Genomic DNA, 18,896 nt, shown 5'->3' with positions numbered 1-18,896 from the left:
TATAGATAAATGATAGATAATGTATATTTATCAAATTGTTATACAAATAAAAAATTAGAAAAGTATCTTTCAATAAGCTAACTTACTTGTTATTATTAAAAATAAATCATTTAATTACAAAATTCTGTTTATACATACTTTTCAGAGATTTTTTTAATTACATAATACTGCTGCATTATTTTAAGTTAAAATGGCAAAATTGCCACTTTGTATTACAAACATTGTATCTTAAGTATTATATAGAGTATTGCGCTCTTTTAAATATAAATACAGTAAAAAAACAAGTATATTAATTGATTTGCATATATTTATATGGATTCCTGTTTTGATTAAGGCTCATGAGTCCTGGACCTTTATTTAAGTTACTGGTTGTATTTTTTGCTTTCGTCGTTGTTTGTCTTTTTTGTGAACTAAGAATAAAATAAGAATTATTAAAAATTAATATAAATTACATTAAATTATTTTAATAATCGTTTTATTAAATTATTAAATTATTTTAATAATCGTTTTATTAAATTAAATGCATATATATATTTTACCTTGATGCTGCCGATTTGACTTTTTTATTTACGTTTCGGTAAATACTTTTGCCTTTACGCTTTTTACCACGGACTATATTGGATTTAGAAACAGAAGTAGAGGTATCGTTATACCAATCATCATCATCGTTATTACTATCTTCTTTTTCTTCATTTATTAATGCTGTTACAAATCAAAATTATTAATTTTGCACACACATTTAAAACTGTACTGTACTTATATATTAAAATTATTTAAACATAACAGCTTTTTACCACATTTCTCTGCAGCATATTTTTGTGTAATATCTAATAATGCTTTCCCATATTTTTCAAAATTTGCTTTAGTTACATGTGGGATTTGCAGCATAGCTTCTTCAGTATCTGGAAACTTTTGACTCATTGCTCTAATTGCGATCATATTCATAACTGAAGATGCTGAAATATCAAGCGCTCCAGCAATTCCTTTTATTATTTCCATTAATTCTTTGTAACATCGTTCTTGTAGATCTAGAAGTACATTATCAATCTTTTTTGTAACTGTAGACACTGTTGCTACAGCAGTAGTACTACTAGATGATCTCGTAGGAATTATCACCTATATTAAGAAACATTTTAATAATCTATTCTTACAGTTTATTCTTAAAGTGAATTGTAAAATAAAGTAAATCTAAGCATTTATTAGCCTACCTTTACATTTTTTGTTGTCATGAGTTCATTCGCATTTGGTCCAATTTTTACATAAGCACAAGCAATTTCATTATTTATATACATCTGTTCTTGTAAATATTCTTTGAGCACCATATGATGGAGTAAACGTTCTATATTGCCTCTATTCCATGATTTTCCACGACCATATAAAGGATGCTTAGTAAGACCTACATAAATATTTGATAGTTACATTAATTAAAATTACATTAATATTTTAATAGATATAATATATAATAGAAAATTTCGTTTACCTAATTCTCTTAATTTTTTGAGGTCACTTCCCTTAAATATATCTGTAAGGAGTACTAGCGTAAGCTTAGAATTTTTTAATTGATTAATATCACGTACAGCTTTAATAATCTGTTTTGCATCATCTGTTGCATCTAACATAATGAAATCATCCTAGAAATTTATATGTAAGTTATAAGATATTTTACTTAACATAAATTTTATTGTTTTAAATATACTTACTTTACATCTACAATTGTCACATGCTGTAGCTTTATTAGCAATGCACTGTTGTCGATCAAATATTTCTCCAAAATAATTAAGTTGTTGCGTGCGACGACAATCTGTTTTATTTTCACAAAATGATACCATTTTGTATAAGTTATCCATGTGAGTTTTTAATACATTGGGATTTGGCCTATCTAGTTCAATCATTTTTCTAATTCTATGCATATCAGTATAATTGTAAAATAATATACAATCTGCATTATCTCCATCACGTCCAGCACGTCCACTTTCTTGATAGTAACCTTCAATAGATTTCGGAAGAGCTGCATGAATTACAAATCGCACATTTGGTTTATCAATACCCATTCCAAATGCTATTGTTGCACAGACAACTTTGATCTAGAATTTATTTGTAATTAAGAAATATAACTATTTAAAAATTGTGCAATTATTTAATTGTACTTTCATACTTCTTCTGAAATCCATCGTCCTTGAATATCACTCCTATTATTATCTGTAAGACCAGCATGATAACTAAGTGCTCTAATGCCATTTCTTTTCATTTGCACTGCATAATCATCACAATCTTTACGAGATAAACAATAAACAATACCGCATTCATTCTTATACTTTGTTTTTATCATAGCTATTACTTCATCTGAACAATTTTTGCCTTTTTTGGCAATTATGCTGTATCTTAAATTGGGCCTATTAAAACTTGACATAAACCTGAATAGAGTAAATTTTATTACGAAATTGTACCATAAAGGATTGAATTACATATATAAAATATACTCAAGATTAAATTACGTACCATTTAGGTACAGTAAGACCTAACTGATGTAATATATCAGTTCTAACTCTTGGTGTAGCTGTTGCAGTTAATGCAATGATTGGCACTTTAGGATAATTTTCTCTAAGACACTTTAATTTTTTATAATCAGGTCGAAAATCGTGACCCCACTGACTAACACAATGTGCTTCATCAATAACAAATCTTGTCAATAATTCCCTTTCATATAATGTAGTTAAAAGACTGCAAAATTTTTGAGATGCAGAGATCTTTTCTGGTGTTACATATAATAATTTAAGAGCTGGTTCTTTTTTTGAAAGTTCTCTATATATTCCATCTGTTTGACTATCTGTTATTCCACCGGACATATGTGCAGCTGGAATCTATACAAAATTTCTTAATAAATGATACATAAATACATATAAAATACTATTTGGAAAACTTACATCAAGAGAAGTGAGTTTATGAACTTGATCAAGAATAAGACTTTTTAATGGTGAAATTACTATAGTTACTCCACTCAATAAGAGTGCTGGGAGTTGATAACACAGTGACTTTCCTCCTCCAGTTGGCATTAAAACAAAACAATCAAACCCCAACATTGCAGCATTAATTGCTTGCAATTGATTTGGTCTAAATGAATATAATCCAAATTTTTGTCGGAAGACCTTAAGAAATATTATACTTGACACATAAAAAAATTTTAAAAGTATTAAATTAAAAAATATTCAAAAACAAATTTTTCTACCTTTAACATTTCTCGCGAATGCGGATATGTTAATCCATCAAATTCACCGCTAACACCATCATTTTTATAACTTCCAGTAAAAATACCTATTTGTAAACCTATTTCATCTTTTTTCTGTTGTTTTGCATTTTTATTATTATCAGCATTTTGCGTAACATCTATTTCCAACAACACAAATTAAAACAAAAATAAAAATGTACACAATACAAAATAAATTTGTAATGTAGATTTACCTAATAAACTTAAGTTTATATTACAATCTTTACTCAATGCAGGAAATTGTTGAAGTTCTTGAGTTAAACTATCAACCATGTCTTCAGAAAATGAGATATTGTCTATAATAAATAAATAATCATGTACTTAACTAATATATATATATAAACTATAAAATTTACCTTCTATATATGATTCATCTATTATATTCCAATCATCTTGTTTATTTTCATGTTTTAATTTCTCAGGAATTTCAAAATTTTCTTTTTTTTTCGATTCAAGATATGGACTTTTATTAATTTCTACTTTATCTAAATCATATATATTATCAAAACTAGTATCTGTGTTGAAGTTAGAAACTGCACTTTTAGTGTTAGTAACTTCAGATTTTTCTTCCTTTTTCCATATTTCTCCTATTTGTTTAGAAACCTCAGATCCAATTGTTGCTTTGACAGGTCTTTTCAATTGAAATGTACTCTTTTTGCCTTGAACTAGAGAATCATTTAATTTAGTTTGTTCAGAACCATGTAAATCTATATTTTTCTTTTGATCCTTCACTTGCGACTCGATTTTTGTTTGTAATAATTGGGGAAATTCTTTTACTGTAGACAAAGTTGTGGTTTGTGTTCTCATAGTATCACTTAATTCTGCATCTAATAAATTACTATTATTAGATGTACTGAAATCGTCACTATCTGAAATACTTATAATTGACTGTTGATTTAAAGTTTTAGTTAATGGTGAATTATTTGTGAATTTATTTCTAACTTCAGATAATTCTTCATCAGCAAGTTTTTGCTTTTCGTCAGTTTTAACATGTGCTAATTTTGTCTCAACCAAACGTATTTTTGCTTTAACATGTTGATATAAAATTTTTAAATTTTTATATGTATTTACATTAAACTGTGGAAATTTTTCTAACACTGGCAATGGTATTTGATCTAATGCACTGTAAAATTTACCAAGAATTTCTATTTGAAAATCTTTTAAATATTTACATCTATCTTCCAATTTATCTTTTGTAATCTAGAAATAATCATGTCATTTTAGGTACTCATTAATAATAATATTATTAATAATAATCATTTTGATATTTACTGGTACTGAAGACATTATTGGTTTCTCTTTTGCAGATTGTATCCATGAATCCAATTGATTTCCTAAGCCTAACGGTTTTAAATCTAATTTGAAATCGGGTCCTACCCATCCTTTTGTAATTCTTTTTGAATTTTGTTTAAAATTTGGGCTGCTATCTGAATCTGATATTATAATATTTTCTTCTTTTTTGAATTTAGAATATTTCTTTGGAGTTCTTGGACTATTATTTTCAATTAAATTTCTTTTTTGTACTTCTGTTTGCACATTATTGCTCCCAATAGATGTTTGCATAGATACACTATCAAGTTTATCTCCTTTTAAAGGTGATAAATTTTGATTTAATATTTGTTCTTCGCCACTACTATCAAAAATCGTTTTTTTTCTATTTAAACTTAAAATTGGTTTCATCACTATATCATCTTCACTATCTGATAAGTAATTAGGTTTAATTTTTGATTTTTGTACATTTTTGAATTTTGCTAATTTTAGCCCAATTTTTTCATTTATAAGTGGTATCTCCTTTTTAGAATATTCACTATTATTTAAATTATCATTTACTTTTATAGGACTTTCAATAGCACTATGTGCTGAATCATTCAAATTATCCTAAAATGAATAATTAGATTAAAAAATATATAATTATATTATAAAAATAATATATTTTACATTTAATAAAGATATTCTTACAGAAGATATAAATGATGTTTTATCATTTGTTTCTAATTTTTCTGTATTGGAAGGTTCAAAATCCTTAGGTCTATCCACATCATCTGGTTTTATATTTATATTTGATGACTTAGGAGTGCTATAAATTAAAAAAATTATTTTAACTTTAAGAAAATTATATCTTAAAAACTACATTAAATATTATTAGATTTCTTTCAATAAGTAATTTCCATACCTAGATTGTGTAATACTTTTCTTTTTTATACGTTCGATAAATCCTTTAAATGTAGGTTGTATGTCATTCTGAGTAAGTGGAATCTTTTTCGACATCTTGAAATTTTAATGAATATTAAAAGACTATAAAATTTTAGAACTATTTAAAATATCACAGTAGACAAAAGTTGTATTGTGTTTATTTACTATGATACATATATACATAAAATAGAATGTTGAATAAGAACATAAAACATAACAAACACAAAACGAAATATGTATTTCTAAAAATATAATTTTTCTTAACTTTATGTCTTTATATCACACACAATTATGATTAATTTCATGAAAAAACATAGATTATGCATAAATACAAAATACTAAATTAAATAGTTAATTAAATATTTATAAATATTTGTTAAAAAAGTTTGCTGTTAAAGAGTTGTTTATGTACAACATATATATCATATGAAACATTTGATAATTATAATCTTATGTATTCTTTATCGTAAGATTATGTTCTTTCTTTTGTGTTTCCTGTATTCTGAGCGCCATATCATAAACGCTAACCATAAATGTTACTTGATTTGAAGTTAGCAGAAAGAAGAAATTTCCTATATTTAAAAAAAAATGATTTGTAATGCTTCGTAACACATATTATACTTTTACATAGCTTAATAAACTGAATATAAAAATATTTAAAACTTTATATTTTCCGTACCAATATAAACTTTTATTTTTCTGAATATTTTTCATAATAAATTAAATTAAGCGCTATTTATATTTTGTAGTCTAATAAACTTTTTATAGCAATAATCCCTAGTTTGGGGATTAATTTAAGCTAACAATTGGACTATAATTTAAGATGGCTTGATTTTTGGATACGAAAATTGGTTATAGGATCTGTATATTTACATGTTGATAATTCTTTATATTTGTAAATATGACAAGATTAAAATATTATCAGTTCTTTTGTTAATAATTTTTAATAAACAAAATGTTATCACTTTCGTACAAATTATAAAATTAAATGGTATTTGCTAAAGCATGTGTATATATATATATATATATATATATATATATATATATTTTATATAAAATTATACGTATTTGAATAAATGTTTATAATCTCATGATAATTTTATTATTATTAAAATACAAAAATAACTTAATATTTGTAAGATAATATTTTATAATTTTACGTTAATATTTGTAAGATAATATTTTATAACTTTTATTCCTACGTAATGGTACATTTTATATATACATATATATGTATATAAAACATTTAACATGTTGAATGAATAATGAATAACTTCCGTAATATTAATGGAATCATGAATTCGAGCCTACCCTACACTATTCTTGTTAACTGTGTCATTATTATCAGTATATATATATAGTGAGTAATAGAAGTTGACATGAACATTTCAGTCTCAATACAGGAGGACAATTCTACAAAGTAACTTGCCTGTATATGTATCTGATACAACTTTGATAGATAGTGTTAATTATTATTTAATATAATACTATTAGTGTTAATGTATTATTTATTTTTAATCTATAGTTATAAAAAAATTTTAATTTCAAGTAAATTATTGATGACATTAATTTTTAATCTTTAAAAAATAATACACATATGAAATGTCATTTATATACATAGTGAGAAAAGTTTATTTATTATAGATAATATATAATTATGGGAGAACCATGCAAAGAACAACATCTTGACATAACAATTGATGAGAATGAAATTGTTGATGGTGCTAAAGAAATAATTAAAAAAATCAGACCAACATGGCCTTTGGACAAATTACATTTTAAGGTAAAACATTTTGTAAAATATGTTATAAGTTAGATAATATTCCTTTTTCCATATATATGTATATGTACATATTTTATAAGAATTTGGTATTTTGTACTCACTTTTTCAATTTATTATAGCATCGAAACCTTGTTTGCTGTAAATTTTTAACTGAAATACAAGTTGTACTTAAATATTTGCAGTAAGTACTAATATAATTATATTTTTAATTTTTTAATGCAATAAAAATTTAGAATTATTAAAATGAGTGCTATAGTAATAGATAATGCTGCATAACTAAATATACTAAGGAATCAGCATCATTTTAAAAAATTAATATCATTTTATTCCTACAGATTTTACGTATTGACAAGAAATCTATTCAAATTTGTTATTCACATTTATAAGTTATATATCATTGTGTTATTTAGTGTTTATATTCCTATGCATTGATATGTACATCTTGATAATTAAATCTACTCATTATTTATGATCCTTTTTTAACATTAAAATAATATTTTATAACATTGTTTTATTCTAGTTATTCAGAATTATGTCAATTTTAATGAATGTGAATTTTATAATTATTAATTAACTGATATATTTTATTAAAGAAAAATAAATCAAAATATATGTTCAAATATTATTACAATGAATTTTATTTTCAGATATTTACAGATGGAATCACGAATAAACTTATAGGAGTATGGTACTCTGAGTATTACAATGAGATGGTATTAGTTAGAGTTTATGGACATAAGACAGATTTGCTCATTAATAGAAAAGATGAAACAAGAAATATTCGAGTGAGTACAATTATTAGAAAAAATAAAAGTAAAAATATATGTATCTGTCTCTGTATCTGAACTGATCTATTTTTTTAAACAGATATTAAACAAAGCAGGTTTTACACATTCCATTTATGCTACATTCAATAATGGTTTAGCCTATCAGTTTATTGAAGGTAATATACTTACAACGGAAACAGTCAGAAACCCTGATGTATATGTATTAATTGCTAAAAGAATGGCTCAAATGCATAGACTTAAACCTGATATTGAGTCCAAAGAAGCTTGTATTTGGAAAAAGTTAGAAAAATTTATGGAAATTATGCCAAAAGAATTTTCAAATATTACCAAACAAGCAAGGTAATATATTGAATAATAAAATATTGTATTTATTTGTAATATATACGTTAATTATTATTAATATATATATAATGTGTAACATACGTTAATTATTATTATTAATTAATTATTTTAGGTTTGAAAAACTCATAAAACCATTTGTTGTTTTAAAACAAGATTATGAAGCACTAAAAAAAGAACTGATAAATTTGAAAAACGAAATAGTGTTTGCTCATAATGATTTACTTTTGGCAAACGTACTTCATAATGAAAAAGAAAACTCAGTAACATTTATTGATTTTGAATATACGGGATATAATTATCAAGCTTTTGATATAGCAAATCATTTTGCTGAATTTGCTGGTAATTTAAATATATATTAAAATATGATACTGTAAATTATACAGCATAATTTGTATTAATCAAAATTATCAAAATATATATCTTTATTTGAGAAATACATATGTAATAGAATAGAATTAGCTAAACATATAATATATTAGCTAGATATATGATAAGAATAGAATTTACTAAGTTATAATTATATATAATTTAATTTTAGGTATTGATAGTCCTGATTATTCATTGTATCCTGAAGAACAATTGCAGAAAGCATGGTTAAATATATATCTTCAGGAATATAATAATGTAAAATGTGTACCTGAAAATGAAATTAATTTACTGTATTTACAAGTAAATAAATTTGTTCTTTTATCACATTTTTTTTGGGGTTGTTGGGGACTCATACAAAGTGAACATTCGACAATTGATTTTGACTTTTTAGAGTAAGTATATATGAAATATGTATAAATTAAACTCTCTAATCTTTATTGAAATCTACTAGTGTAATAAGTATTCAATTCTAATATAATATTTTGCTGCTAATATAATTTTACGCTGCTTCAGAAAATAAATTATTTTTACCTATGATATTTTATAGGTATGCTGCAATAAGATTTAATGAGTATTTCAAATGGAAAGAAGAATATCTTAACATGAAATTATAAAATCAAATATACTTGTTACATATTATTATTGTACTGCTATGAAATTAGCATTCCAATATTTTTATTATTTTATTGTTTATTGTAAATAACATTCCTGTAGATATATTGTGATATTTCCTTCTAATCTGTTACATAATAATTGAAAATTTTATGATCATAATGTATATAATTCTACTGTGAATTTGTCAGTAGATAATATCATATAGAACAAAATTGGTATATACATCTTTGTAAAATAATATATTATAATATTAAAATATTATTTTGAAAATATAACAATTATTTAAAATAAAATATTTAAAACATAATTTATGATTCATTTATAAATGGGGCATATATGAATATTTATAATAATTAATATTCTCATTGTTACAAGTCGTTAGTCTACACTGTGTTTTGTTTTACTATTTTCTTTCATTTAAAAGTGAAATTGGAAATAGAATGTTTTGAAAATGAAGCTCGAAACTGCTTTAGATTCCGAATATATCTATGAAAATTAGTTGCAATCAAAAGATATCTTGTTAATACTTCATAATGTTATTTAGTAAATAAATGTTTGTTTCACTGGTAACATTTGTTATTATAAAGTGAAACAGAAATTATTTGACGAAAAAAATAGGATTTATACATTACATAAATAATCTCAATTAACTTTGTATTCGTGTTCGTGTATATATATGTATAGGAATTATACTCATTACTGTTAAAACCCTATGTCATATGGTAAAGTCGGTCAATTGACTAGCAAGTATGTTTTTGTCTGGGGTGATCACGTACGCATCTGCACGTACCTATAAATCAGTGTTTATTTTTAGTAGAGGCTCCGAACATTTTCAATAATACTTGTAAATACGTGTGTTATACCCAAGAAATGTAAAAATTAAGTAGGATTCTTTAATATTTTTTAATATAAAAAGGTTTTCCGATAACAATCCAAAAATTTTGAATATTAATATTCAAAACTCTCTTTATATGGTGAAAACGAACTCTCAGACGTAAATACATATATGTATTCGACACAGCCACGAACTTCGGTAATTCGTTTACTTGGCTTTGAGTGTGTGACTCTGCCACAGCATATAAATCAACTCTCCGAACAGATAATACACGAATCCATCGTACTCAAATATATAGATAATGTGCTTGCTTTTCTCAAATAGTAAATAATTTTTCAACAAGGTCTTTAATTAAACAAAAACAACATATTTGAAATTTAATAGCGCGAAACTTGCTGTGTTATAACAATTTATTCTTCGAATTAAACTATTGTTTTATATTTTCTGTTTTTTTTAAATATTTTTTCCAATTACTTACGAAAGTCTTTATCCATTCTAATTGTAAAGATCGAAGTGATCGAGAACAAAGTCCTGAAAGTTTACTTCAAACATTACGAAAAGCATAGAGTGAACTGTATAGGTTTATATGAATTCCGGCATAGTGAAACAGTGTACTGATTTTTAAAGTTTCTTTTAGAAAAACGTTATATACTGATTGTGTAAGATGCATATCACATGCAAATGTTTAAACGTGTCCATAAAATCCAGGGGCACTGAACTGCAAAAAATCAACATCGATGATATTGAATTGACACCCGAGGAACAGAATGATGGTTTTTTTCAGCAGGTAAAAACGTTTTGTAACAATTATTACACATTTTTATAAAGTACTCGATTTCAAAGAATTCATATTTCAATACCAGTTATTTCTAAATATTTTGAACTTTAAAACTTTTTTATGTAAACGAAATGATAAATTCGTAATAGTTGATGCCAATAAGTAGCTGATGATATTATTCTATAATATAATAATTTAACAATGTGATTATATTTTAAAATATAATCACATTGTTAAATTATTATATTATAGAATATAGATTATGTTTTGAAATATACAGGTTTTTCACTAAAAATATTTATTTATTTCTGATAGAATCTTGCATCAGTACCAGAACTTGAAGGCATTACTAAGGAACAACCGGGTTTAATGGAAATAAGAAATGTAGGATCATGGGTCATTCACCGTTGTTATAATTGTTCAATGTATACTCATGCTGTACATAGAGATTATGGTGCTGCATTAGTTCTTATTAATACCGAAATTGTTGTGAGTATAAAATTATTTATAACTATAAGAGAATATGAATAAATACATAAAATATATATTTTGTATTGCAGATTTCACCTGAAGAAATAAATAAATTAAGATCTGATCCAGATTATAGTTCAGTGTTTAGAATAATAATTGCTCATAACACTTTGGATGAACTTGATTATTTTCATCAACAGCCTACCAAATTTTCTGGTAAATTGGTATATTAATTAATCAAATTAGTGATTCAAGTATAAAACCTGAAATAAGAAATGAATAATAATATATTTCATTCTTTATTGCATATGTAAATATTTGTCATACATTTTAATTCATCTGTCCAGTGTCGCAGTTACCTAATAATGTGCAAGTGGCTTTGGGTGGTCTCCAACAGCAGCTTGAAGAAGCTGTTCAAAGGCAGTCTGCAGACATAGAAAATAAAATTCGTGCTTTTACAGCAGAACAATATCAATTGTTAGAGCAGTTTCGTGAAAGAGCTCATAATGAACATAGATTATTAAGAAGGTTTTATCTAATAATATAATTATAGTTTTTCTGTAGAATATTTTTAGATTTTATATTTAGGTTTATACTTAAAATACTTATTTCAGGTTAATCTGTAAAGGAGAAGAAAGATTAACTGATAATATAGAAACACCTCCTACAACACCAGATAGTTTTACAACCAATTTAACTACCTCTACAACAAATACAGTAAACACATCACAAATAGTATCAAATGAGACGAAAATTATTGCAAATTCTAATGTTAAATATGAAACTGGTGCTAAAAATTCTCCTAATCTCCTTGTTGTACGTTTTTTCTTATAACTTATTTTAATTTATATTCATGAATAATTCTAATTATGCAATTTAATAATCGTGTGTATATTTTTTAGAATGGTAGTATAGATAAGAAAGATCGAATATATATATACACTAAAGAACCAACTAGTTTTGACACAGAAGCTTTATTTCCTTTGGAAGGAATGGAAGACACTGTTAATACTGATCAAGTTCAATCTTCAGAAGAAGGATCTGATACAGATGGTAAGTTCGATTTTCAATTTATATAAATATTAATTTATATAAGTCATTTATATTATACTTAGATTCAGGTCAAGATGAAGGTATTCACATGCCAAGAGGACAAAGAGGCGGCCATCCTACATTGGCCAAGTCATTACCAGTTAGTGTTCCACCTTTCCCGTCATTTGTCCGTAGAACAGTTCAAGATGAAGATGATGATCAGGTATAAATATGTGTAATATATATCTATTATTTACAATTATTCTTATATTGATAACTTTATAATATTTATTGAGCATTTTTTAAAGATAATTTTTTTTTAAAAGAATAAAATATTATTACAGCTTTCAAGAGATCCGCATGATCCACATAATATTCGAGCTTCAATTAAAGCTCTAGCGAAAAGCGTTCATGGTGATACAGTATTTGGAGACTTGCCACGTCCTCGTTTCTCTACTCAAATCTGACTTTGCAATAATTTCAAAGAAGGAGAATGAATTCATCTTAAAACTTTAATATACATATAAAGTACCTATTATTCATAATTGTCTTTCAATAATTGCTACAAGAGATTGATGTAAGTACATAAAGGCAGAATAAACATAAAAATGTACGGGAATATTGATATTTCGCGCATATTTTCAATATATTTTAAAATATTATTTCAAATCTCTCTCTCTCTCTCTCTCTCTCTCTCTCTCTCTCAGCTTAGAGTTTATAAAAGATAATATGTTGAGTTTATAAAAGATAAAGATTTTCATACCTGCATATATTTGAGGCTATGTTATATAAATGTGCTATATATTTGTTACTGATCATATAAAGGTAAAAAAGAAAAAAACATTTAGATTTCAAGAATCAATACAACGTGAGATTTACGATGCCATATCTAAAATAAAATCGCACTAGAAAAAAAAGAAGAGTCAAAGAAAGTTTCTTACGCATTAATTAGTGACTAAACTATTAAAATAATAATTTTACAATAAAAATTATTTTTACAACATACTATTATCATTAAATGTAGAATAATTCATTATAGGTTGCGAATATTAATTTCAAATTACTGTCAAATTACTTTGATGTGATACTATATAATGTTTTACTAGATTCATTTGACTCTTGATGCAAATCTTTTTCCTACATATAAGAAAATTTTTTGTCAATCGGATAATATTTTTCTATAATAACTAGTAACTTGCTGCGTTTAGTTCAATTAAATTTAAGTGCAGAAATTGAAAATAATCGTTTAAAATTTCTTTCTGTGTTTATTATATTATACTGTATGTTAACATGTTTGTTTTTTGATTAATTGACAATTTCATTCAATTATAAATAAAAAAAAAATGTATATCATAAAAATATGTATTGCGTTTCAGAAATTTTTGCTATAATACATATATATTGTTTTTGTAAACACGTATGAAACACTCTTAGAACATATATCTACGTTAATATGCAGAAATGTACGTAAGACATACAGATAAAAAAATGTTTATGAAATCATTTACGTATGTTTTTGTATAAAGATATAATGATAAAGATTTCAATAGATATTTTTATTTTACTTTTATATTTTGAATTTTCTTCAAAACACTTGCTGTGTTACTTTTTTATAGATTTATATCATTAGTTTTTTAAGGTTTGTAATTTTTGTACCAGTTAATAGTACCATGTGATAAGCAACAAATTATAGATTAAAAACAATTAAGTAAATTAGTACAAAAACCTATGTGGCTTTTTTAATCATGTAATGTACGGTTATAAGTGAATGTTCTACTAATCAATTTGTAAAATGTGAGAAATGCTCCAAAAATGTCAGAAATGTTCTATATCACTTATAAAAAATTGACTAATGAAAATAAAATGTTGCTGTATGAAAAATAGAAAGTGTACAATTGAATTATTACCAATATTTTATGATTATTCACACCACAAATTCTCGTATATCTCAATTTTTTAATACTTTATATACATGTATAAAAGAAGGGCGCTAAAAGGTGTGTTAAATCAATTATTTCATTATAAATAGTATAATATATATACTTGATTTTTCAAGAATTTGTGAGAATTGTTAATGTTTTTGTCGCTTTCTAATTAAAAACGAGGAAGGCACACGTATATTGTATTTAATATAAACAATTTTAAATAAACCACCAGAATTGCAATCTTATAATTTTTTATCATCAGATTTTTAATTATGTAAATAATTTAATCGTAAACATAATACTGTAGTATACGGCGCATATATTTATTCAAATAAAATTGTAAATTAGTTAAAAAAATTAAATTTGATTTTCAATTAATGTATACGTAAATTTTTAATTACATACACATAAATTAAATCATCAATGGGTGATCGAAGCTTTATTTTTTCCAGCAAGTTCCATTTGGGCAGCAGCTACAGATTTCATACCCTCTTGTACAGCAGTTAAATTTGCTTTCCAGGCTGCAAGTAAATCGCGCAATTGCATCCATTGTGGTTTGCCAAATGTTCTATGCATAGTACTTGAAATGAGAACTTTGCGCCCAGCTTGATCCATACGAGCTCTAACGAGTTTTGTTTTTAAAACTGAAACATAAAAGTTTGTTATCTGTTATATGCTTATGTGCTTCATAAATATATGTATAAAAGCACGTAGATTTAATATCTCACATAAATGTCGAATATTCAGCAACTTAGTAAAGATTTAATATTACTAAGCCAGAAATAATTCGTTAATATACCCTGGATACATTGTCTCTATTTTATAAAAAAATTTAGAGATTCACGTTAATTATACAGGGTGATTTTCTTGTATGAAGAAATATTCTTTTATAGTTGAATATATATTCTAATTGCACGTTACAAGCTATAATAATACAATTAATTTAATAATTTACCATCAATAATAAAACTTTCTACTTCATTTTCATTAATTTGTAGTTCTTCCTGAATTGTATCAAACGACATTTCAGGATTTGTTTCTGCCAGTTGCATAAACGTTAATAACCTCATTTTTTTCATATTCTGCTCGTGATTTAATCCTAACAAAAAAATACATGATTTATATTTTCAATAAATTCATATTTTGAATCTCATTAGTTGTTTACATACCAAGCTGATGTTCTACAAATTCTTTATGATGTTGATAAAAATCTAAGTATGCAGGTAATTTATCTTGTACGAAGACAAGAAGTAAATCATGAATGAGTTCCCCTTCTAAAAATCTTACAGGTTTTAATGCCAATAACGGATCTAGCAAAAATGTATTTGGATCTGCCAATGCAGCTAAAATGCAACGTTGTGCATCTTCTCTAGCTGCAGAAGCATTTTCTGCTGTATATGTGCCTAAAAGTTCTACCATAACAGCAGCAGCTTGTTCCCTGTTACAATAATATATATATATATATATTGTATTGTTAAGTATAATATATTACAATAATAAAACTTTACCCCTGTTTACAACTTAAAAGTACTTCATGAAGCAATCGAAGTAATTTTTGCATTTGTTCATTTGATGGTGGAAGTGATGCAAACTGTTGTTTTAATTGATCTATTCCACCATATACAGCTTTTACTTGATCCACATTACGAGCAATTTGAACTAAATGATAATAGACATGATACCTCATAGGAGAATCATCGGGAAGAGATTGAAATAATAACCATAATCTAAGAAAACATTTTGGTTAATTTTTGTATGGAAGAATTAGTAATATTAACATATAACTTACGCTTTTAGACATACTAAACCCAGTTTATAACCAGGAGCTTTCGTTAGTTTTTCGCAAAATGCTAATATTAGATTTTCTGCCCGTTCGGTAGGAATCTAAAAAAATAATGTATAAAATAATGTATAAAATTAATTAAAAATACTAAGATATTTGCACATATGTTGACATATTACAATTCAAAAATATATAACATTTACCACAATCATAATAGATACAATATCATTTAGAACTGTTTCTATTTCACTTTCATTCCCTTCTTTGAAACAAGCTTCGCAAACACCGATAATTTTATGTAAATCATCTTCTATTCCTTTAGGAGACTTTTCTTCACTTATCTCAGCTCCTAAATTTTTAAAATATATCCTTAGTTCTTGCGCCTGAAAATAAATCATTAATTTAAAATACAGAAATTTAATTAAAATTTGTTTTAACATCAATTTTATTAAAATAAAGCTTAAAATTAAATAATAATAGAGAACTATAAAAAATTGAATATAACCTATATTTTTCATTTAAGAGTTACATATATGAATGTCATTTAAATTTTGTATAAAATTCTTTCTGAATCTTAGATATTTATATATCTTCATTGTCAATTACCTGGTCTTCTAAGGGTAATTCCATAAAAATAGGAGGTACTTGCATTTTGACGAATATTACCACGTTTTCTTACGCACGATTTATCAAGAAAGATCAAGCTAATTAAAGTTTGTTGTTATCATCATGATGGCCAACCATATATAGCCATAAAACTAGAAAGTTTCTTTCGTTTACTCGTATATATGTACATATTTTTCTTAGTGAAAAAAAAATTTATAAAAAGAATATATAAATATTAAAATGTAGGAGTAATGATTGATATGTAAATAATGTGAAAATATTATTTAACAAGTATTTCATTTCAAAAATGTTTCAACATGAAAGCGATCTACATATTAAATAGAATTTGTAAATTTTTATGTATGATAGGATTTTATAAAATGCAGCAAAAAAGTTCAGGGTCTAATCGTAAGATAATTTATACATTAATTCCCTTAATTAATATTTTTAAAATTAAAATTGAAATACTGCGCCGCGTAGTAGTGAAGAAGTCGAATTAATCGTTATTATTACAACAACAGACAGGATACATGAATAGATCTACATAGAACCATTCTAAGAATAACAGTAGTCAATGATACAATGTATTTTTTTTTGTTCTATGATTTCGAGGTCTTAGATCATTTTCGTGTCACATGCTATAGTACCGATTTAAAAAGGTTTTGCACCGCAGCACTACCTGTGAATTTACATATTTGTAAATAAAACAACATTATATTTAATGTTAATTATATTATTCATTTAAAATTATATTATTCATAAAAATATTATAATTTGAACAATTTTTTCTAATACTTTGAAACGCATGTTGTAGTCGAATAGTCGAATGTATTCTAAATTTTTCATCTGAATTTTCATCCATCTCTTTAAATCATTATTAATCATTATATTCCTTCATTGATGAAGCACCATCACGTTCAATTCAATAAATAACTTTTTAATACTCGAAGCAGATGTGGCCTGTAATATTGTCCATATTTTTTAATTATAATTTTCATCACTGAAAATTTATCGCTGCAATGAAGACTTGAAAACGTGCCTGAATCGATACGACAGGGTGTGACACGAAAATGGTAAGGGGGTCCTGTGATCTCCCAGTCATGGGGGTCCCGAAAAAATACATTGTCTGCGAAGTCTATTCATATACCTCGCCTGTGCCAGTGATTTTGTACTAAATGTAGAGTGCGTTAAAAAACCAGTGATTTTTTTTACTCTGTCGGTATTTCAGGTCACGGGCCACGAAACCCCTTAAGTCTATTCATATATACTTTGTCTGTGCCAGTGATTTTGTACTATGTCGGTATTTCAGAGCATAGAATATAAAATCCCATAAGATGTTTGGTCTATTTATATATCTCCTTTCCTAATTTCTTGTCACATTTTTATGTACTGCTTGCCTGACACACAATAGGTAAGTCTTGTATAGACAAGAAGAGCGATATTGCTCGATAAGGACTGCAATAGCAATTAGTTCTAGGATTTCACCGCTGCGTGGCGCTAGCATTTCAATGTTCGATCGGTCAAATTTTCATTAGCAAAAAAAATTAATTAAGAAAATTCATTTATGCAGTTTTACGATTGCGTCTTTCAAATTAGACCCTAAGTTTTCTTCTTATATTCCATTTGATTTACAAATTTATGTAATAAATTTTACATATTCTATTCAATAGATCGAAATATTTCTTGTTCGTGATATTTAATTTCTCGTAAATTATATTCAAAATTCGATTTGAAAATGCATATCAGGTTTTTTCAGTAAATGTTATAATATTTTTACATGACAATACTCGAGAAATATGCCGAAATGAATAACTATCGTTCGTGGTAATCTTCCCAAACGAAATGATTCATTGAAATACATGTTCTGTATATTCGAAACAATGCAATGTTACAGCCAGTACTTTGAGGTATGATTTATCTCCCAGATCCATTACTGATACAAAGACTTCACCACATTATCATTGAGATTTTGTTCTCTTGGACAATTTATTTCCTTTATTATGAAAGTGTATATTATTGCTTAGAAGTGAAACTCACATGTATATATAACTGCTATTCTTTGTTATTCTTATAATTATATATTATGTGATATACTGGATATTTATTATACA

At 25.6% G+C, this 18,896-nt stretch overlaps 4 protein-coding genes across 13 annotated transcripts; 2 read left to right on the top strand and 2 right to left on the bottom strand.

The window, feature by feature from the left end:
• Positions 1-126: 126 nt before the first annotated feature.
• LOC122534295 (Bloom syndrome protein homolog) lies at positions 127-5,756 on the bottom strand. Of its 3 annotated transcripts, XM_043664801.1 has the most exons (16): positions 5,439-5,755; positions 5,225-5,342; positions 4,538-5,143; positions 3,622-4,465; positions 3,460-3,561; positions 3,227-3,384; positions 2,925-3,146; positions 2,500-2,861; positions 2,156-2,414; positions 1,937-2,084; positions 1,701-1,801; positions 1,481-1,631; positions 1,209-1,396; positions 795-1,116; positions 540-702; positions 127-410 (listed from the first exon to the last, which is right to left on the bottom strand). In XM_043664801.1, exons 1-16 carry the CDS (start codon positions 5,531-5,533, stop codon positions 290-292), a joined length of 3,960 nt encoding a protein of 1,319 aa, XP_043520736.1. In that variant the 5' UTR covers positions 5,534-5,755; the 3' UTR covers positions 127-289. The 3 variants fall into 3 exon arrangements, with proteins under 3 accessions (XP_043520736.1, XP_043520735.1, XP_043520734.1); XM_043664800.1 differs by having other exon boundaries at positions 127-401; positions 546-702; positions 1,701-2,084; positions 5,439-5,756; XM_043664799.1 differs by having other exon boundaries at positions 1,701-2,084.
• A 952-nt stretch (positions 5,757-6,708) lies between these two features.
• LOC122534311 (ethanolamine kinase) lies at positions 6,709-9,666 on the top strand. Of its 5 annotated transcripts, none has more exons than XM_043664822.1 (7): positions 6,709-6,878; positions 7,101-7,241; positions 7,889-8,026; positions 8,109-8,368; positions 8,484-8,710; positions 8,910-9,132; positions 9,288-9,666. In XM_043664822.1, the coding sequence occupies exons 2-7, from the start codon at positions 7,116-7,118 to the stop codon at positions 9,352-9,354; spliced, it is 1,041 nt and encodes a 346-aa protein (XP_043520757.1). In that variant the 5' UTR covers positions 6,709-6,878; positions 7,101-7,115; the 3' UTR covers positions 9,355-9,666. The 5 variants fall into 5 exon arrangements, with proteins under 5 accessions (XP_043520757.1, XP_043520758.1, XP_043520760.1 ...); XM_043664823.1 differs by having other exon boundaries at positions 6,709-6,895; positions 7,103-7,241; XM_043664825.1 differs by having other exon boundaries at positions 6,723-6,818; positions 7,103-7,241.
• A 424-nt stretch (positions 9,667-10,090) lies between these two features.
• On the top strand, positions 10,091-13,128 carry LOC122534308. 4 transcript variants are annotated; one of them, XM_043664818.1, is made up of 9 exons: positions 10,091-10,102; positions 10,828-10,977; positions 11,284-11,457; positions 11,529-11,655; positions 11,787-11,967; positions 12,054-12,255; positions 12,342-12,492; positions 12,555-12,694; positions 12,816-13,128. In XM_043664818.1, the coding sequence occupies exons 2-9, from the start codon at positions 10,855-10,857 to the stop codon at positions 12,936-12,938; spliced, it is 1,221 nt and encodes a 406-aa protein (XP_043520753.1). In that variant the 5' UTR covers positions 10,091-10,102; positions 10,828-10,854; the 3' UTR covers positions 12,939-13,128. The 4 variants fall into 4 exon arrangements, with proteins under 4 accessions (XP_043520753.1, XP_043520752.1, XP_043520751.1 ...); XM_043664817.1 differs by lacking the exon at positions 10,091-10,102 and adding an exon at positions 10,109-10,238; XM_043664816.1 differs by lacking the exon at positions 10,091-10,102 and adding an exon at positions 10,109-10,388.
• Positions 13,129-14,746: 1,618 nt separating this feature from the next.
• LOC122534310 (eukaryotic translation initiation factor 3 subunit M) lies at positions 14,747-16,929 on the bottom strand. The gene is made up of 7 exons (XM_043664820.1): positions 16,786-16,929; positions 16,383-16,562; positions 16,186-16,280; positions 15,905-16,123; positions 15,566-15,834; positions 15,352-15,495; positions 14,747-15,040 (listed from the first exon to the last, which is right to left on the bottom strand). Exons 1-7 carry the CDS (start codon positions 16,828-16,830, stop codon positions 14,817-14,819), a joined length of 1,176 nt encoding a protein of 391 aa, XP_043520755.1. The 5' UTR covers positions 16,831-16,929; the 3' UTR covers positions 14,747-14,816.
• Positions 16,930-18,896: the final 1,967 nt, after the last annotated feature.

This window comes from Frieseomelitta varia, unplaced genomic scaffold, assembly GCF_011392965.1.
Source record: "Frieseomelitta varia isolate USP_RPSP 00005682 unplaced genomic scaffold, Fvar_1.2 scaffold_586, whole genome shotgun sequence".
NCBI lineage: Eukaryota > Metazoa > Arthropoda > Insecta > Hymenoptera > Apidae > Frieseomelitta > Frieseomelitta varia.
Note: the sequence above shows the minus strand (reverse complement) of the source record. Positions and strands in the feature narration are given on the sequence as shown.

Excerpts from the sequence above, each read along its gene's own strand:
- LOC122534295 (XM_043664799.1), bottom strand. The coding sequence starts at position 5,533 with ATGTCGAAAAAGATTCCACTTACTCAGAATGACATACAACCTACATTT. Across the intron at positions 5,144-5,224 it reads AAACATCATTTATATCTTCT|GATAATTTGAATGATTCAGC; the intron begins GTAAGAATATCT and ends TATTCATTTTAG. Across the intron at positions 1,632-1,700 it reads GTGACAATTGTAGATGTAAA|GATGATTTCATTATGTTAGA; the intron begins GTAAGTATATTT and ends ATAAATTTCTAG.
- LOC122534311 (XM_043664822.1), top strand. The coding sequence starts at position 7,116 with ATGGGAGAACCATGCAAAGAACAACATCTTGACATAACAATTGATGAG. Across the intron at positions 7,242-7,888 it reads TGGACAAATTACATTTTAAG|ATATTTACAGATGGAATCAC; the intron begins GTAAAACATTTT and ends TTTTATTTTCAG. Across the intron at positions 8,711-8,909 it reads TCATTTTGCTGAATTTGCTG|GTATTGATAGTCCTGATTAT; the intron begins GTAATTTAAATA and ends ATTTAATTTTAG.
- LOC122534310 (XM_043664820.1), bottom strand. The coding sequence starts at position 16,830 with ATGCAAGTACCTCCTATTTTTATGGAATTACCCTTAGAAGACCAG. Across the intron at positions 16,124-16,185 it reads GGTTTAGTATGTCTAAAAGC|ATTATGGTTATTATTTCAAT; the intron begins GTAAGTTATATG and ends ATGTTTTCTTAG. Across the intron at positions 15,041-15,351 it reads AGAAAGTTTTATTATTGATG|TTTTAAAAACAAAACTCGTT; the intron begins GTAAATTATTAA and ends TTTATGTTTCAG.
- LOC122534308 (XM_043664818.1), top strand. The coding sequence starts at position 10,855 with ATGCATATCACATGCAAATGTTTAAACGTGTCCATAAAATCCAGGGGC. Across the intron at positions 11,656-11,786 it reads ACAGCCTACCAAATTTTCTG|TGTCGCAGTTACCTAATAAT; the intron begins GTAAATTGGTAT and ends TCATCTGTCCAG. Across the intron at positions 11,968-12,053 it reads GAACATAGATTATTAAGAAG|GTTAATCTGTAAAGGAGAAG; the intron begins GTTTTATCTAAT and ends TACTTATTTCAG.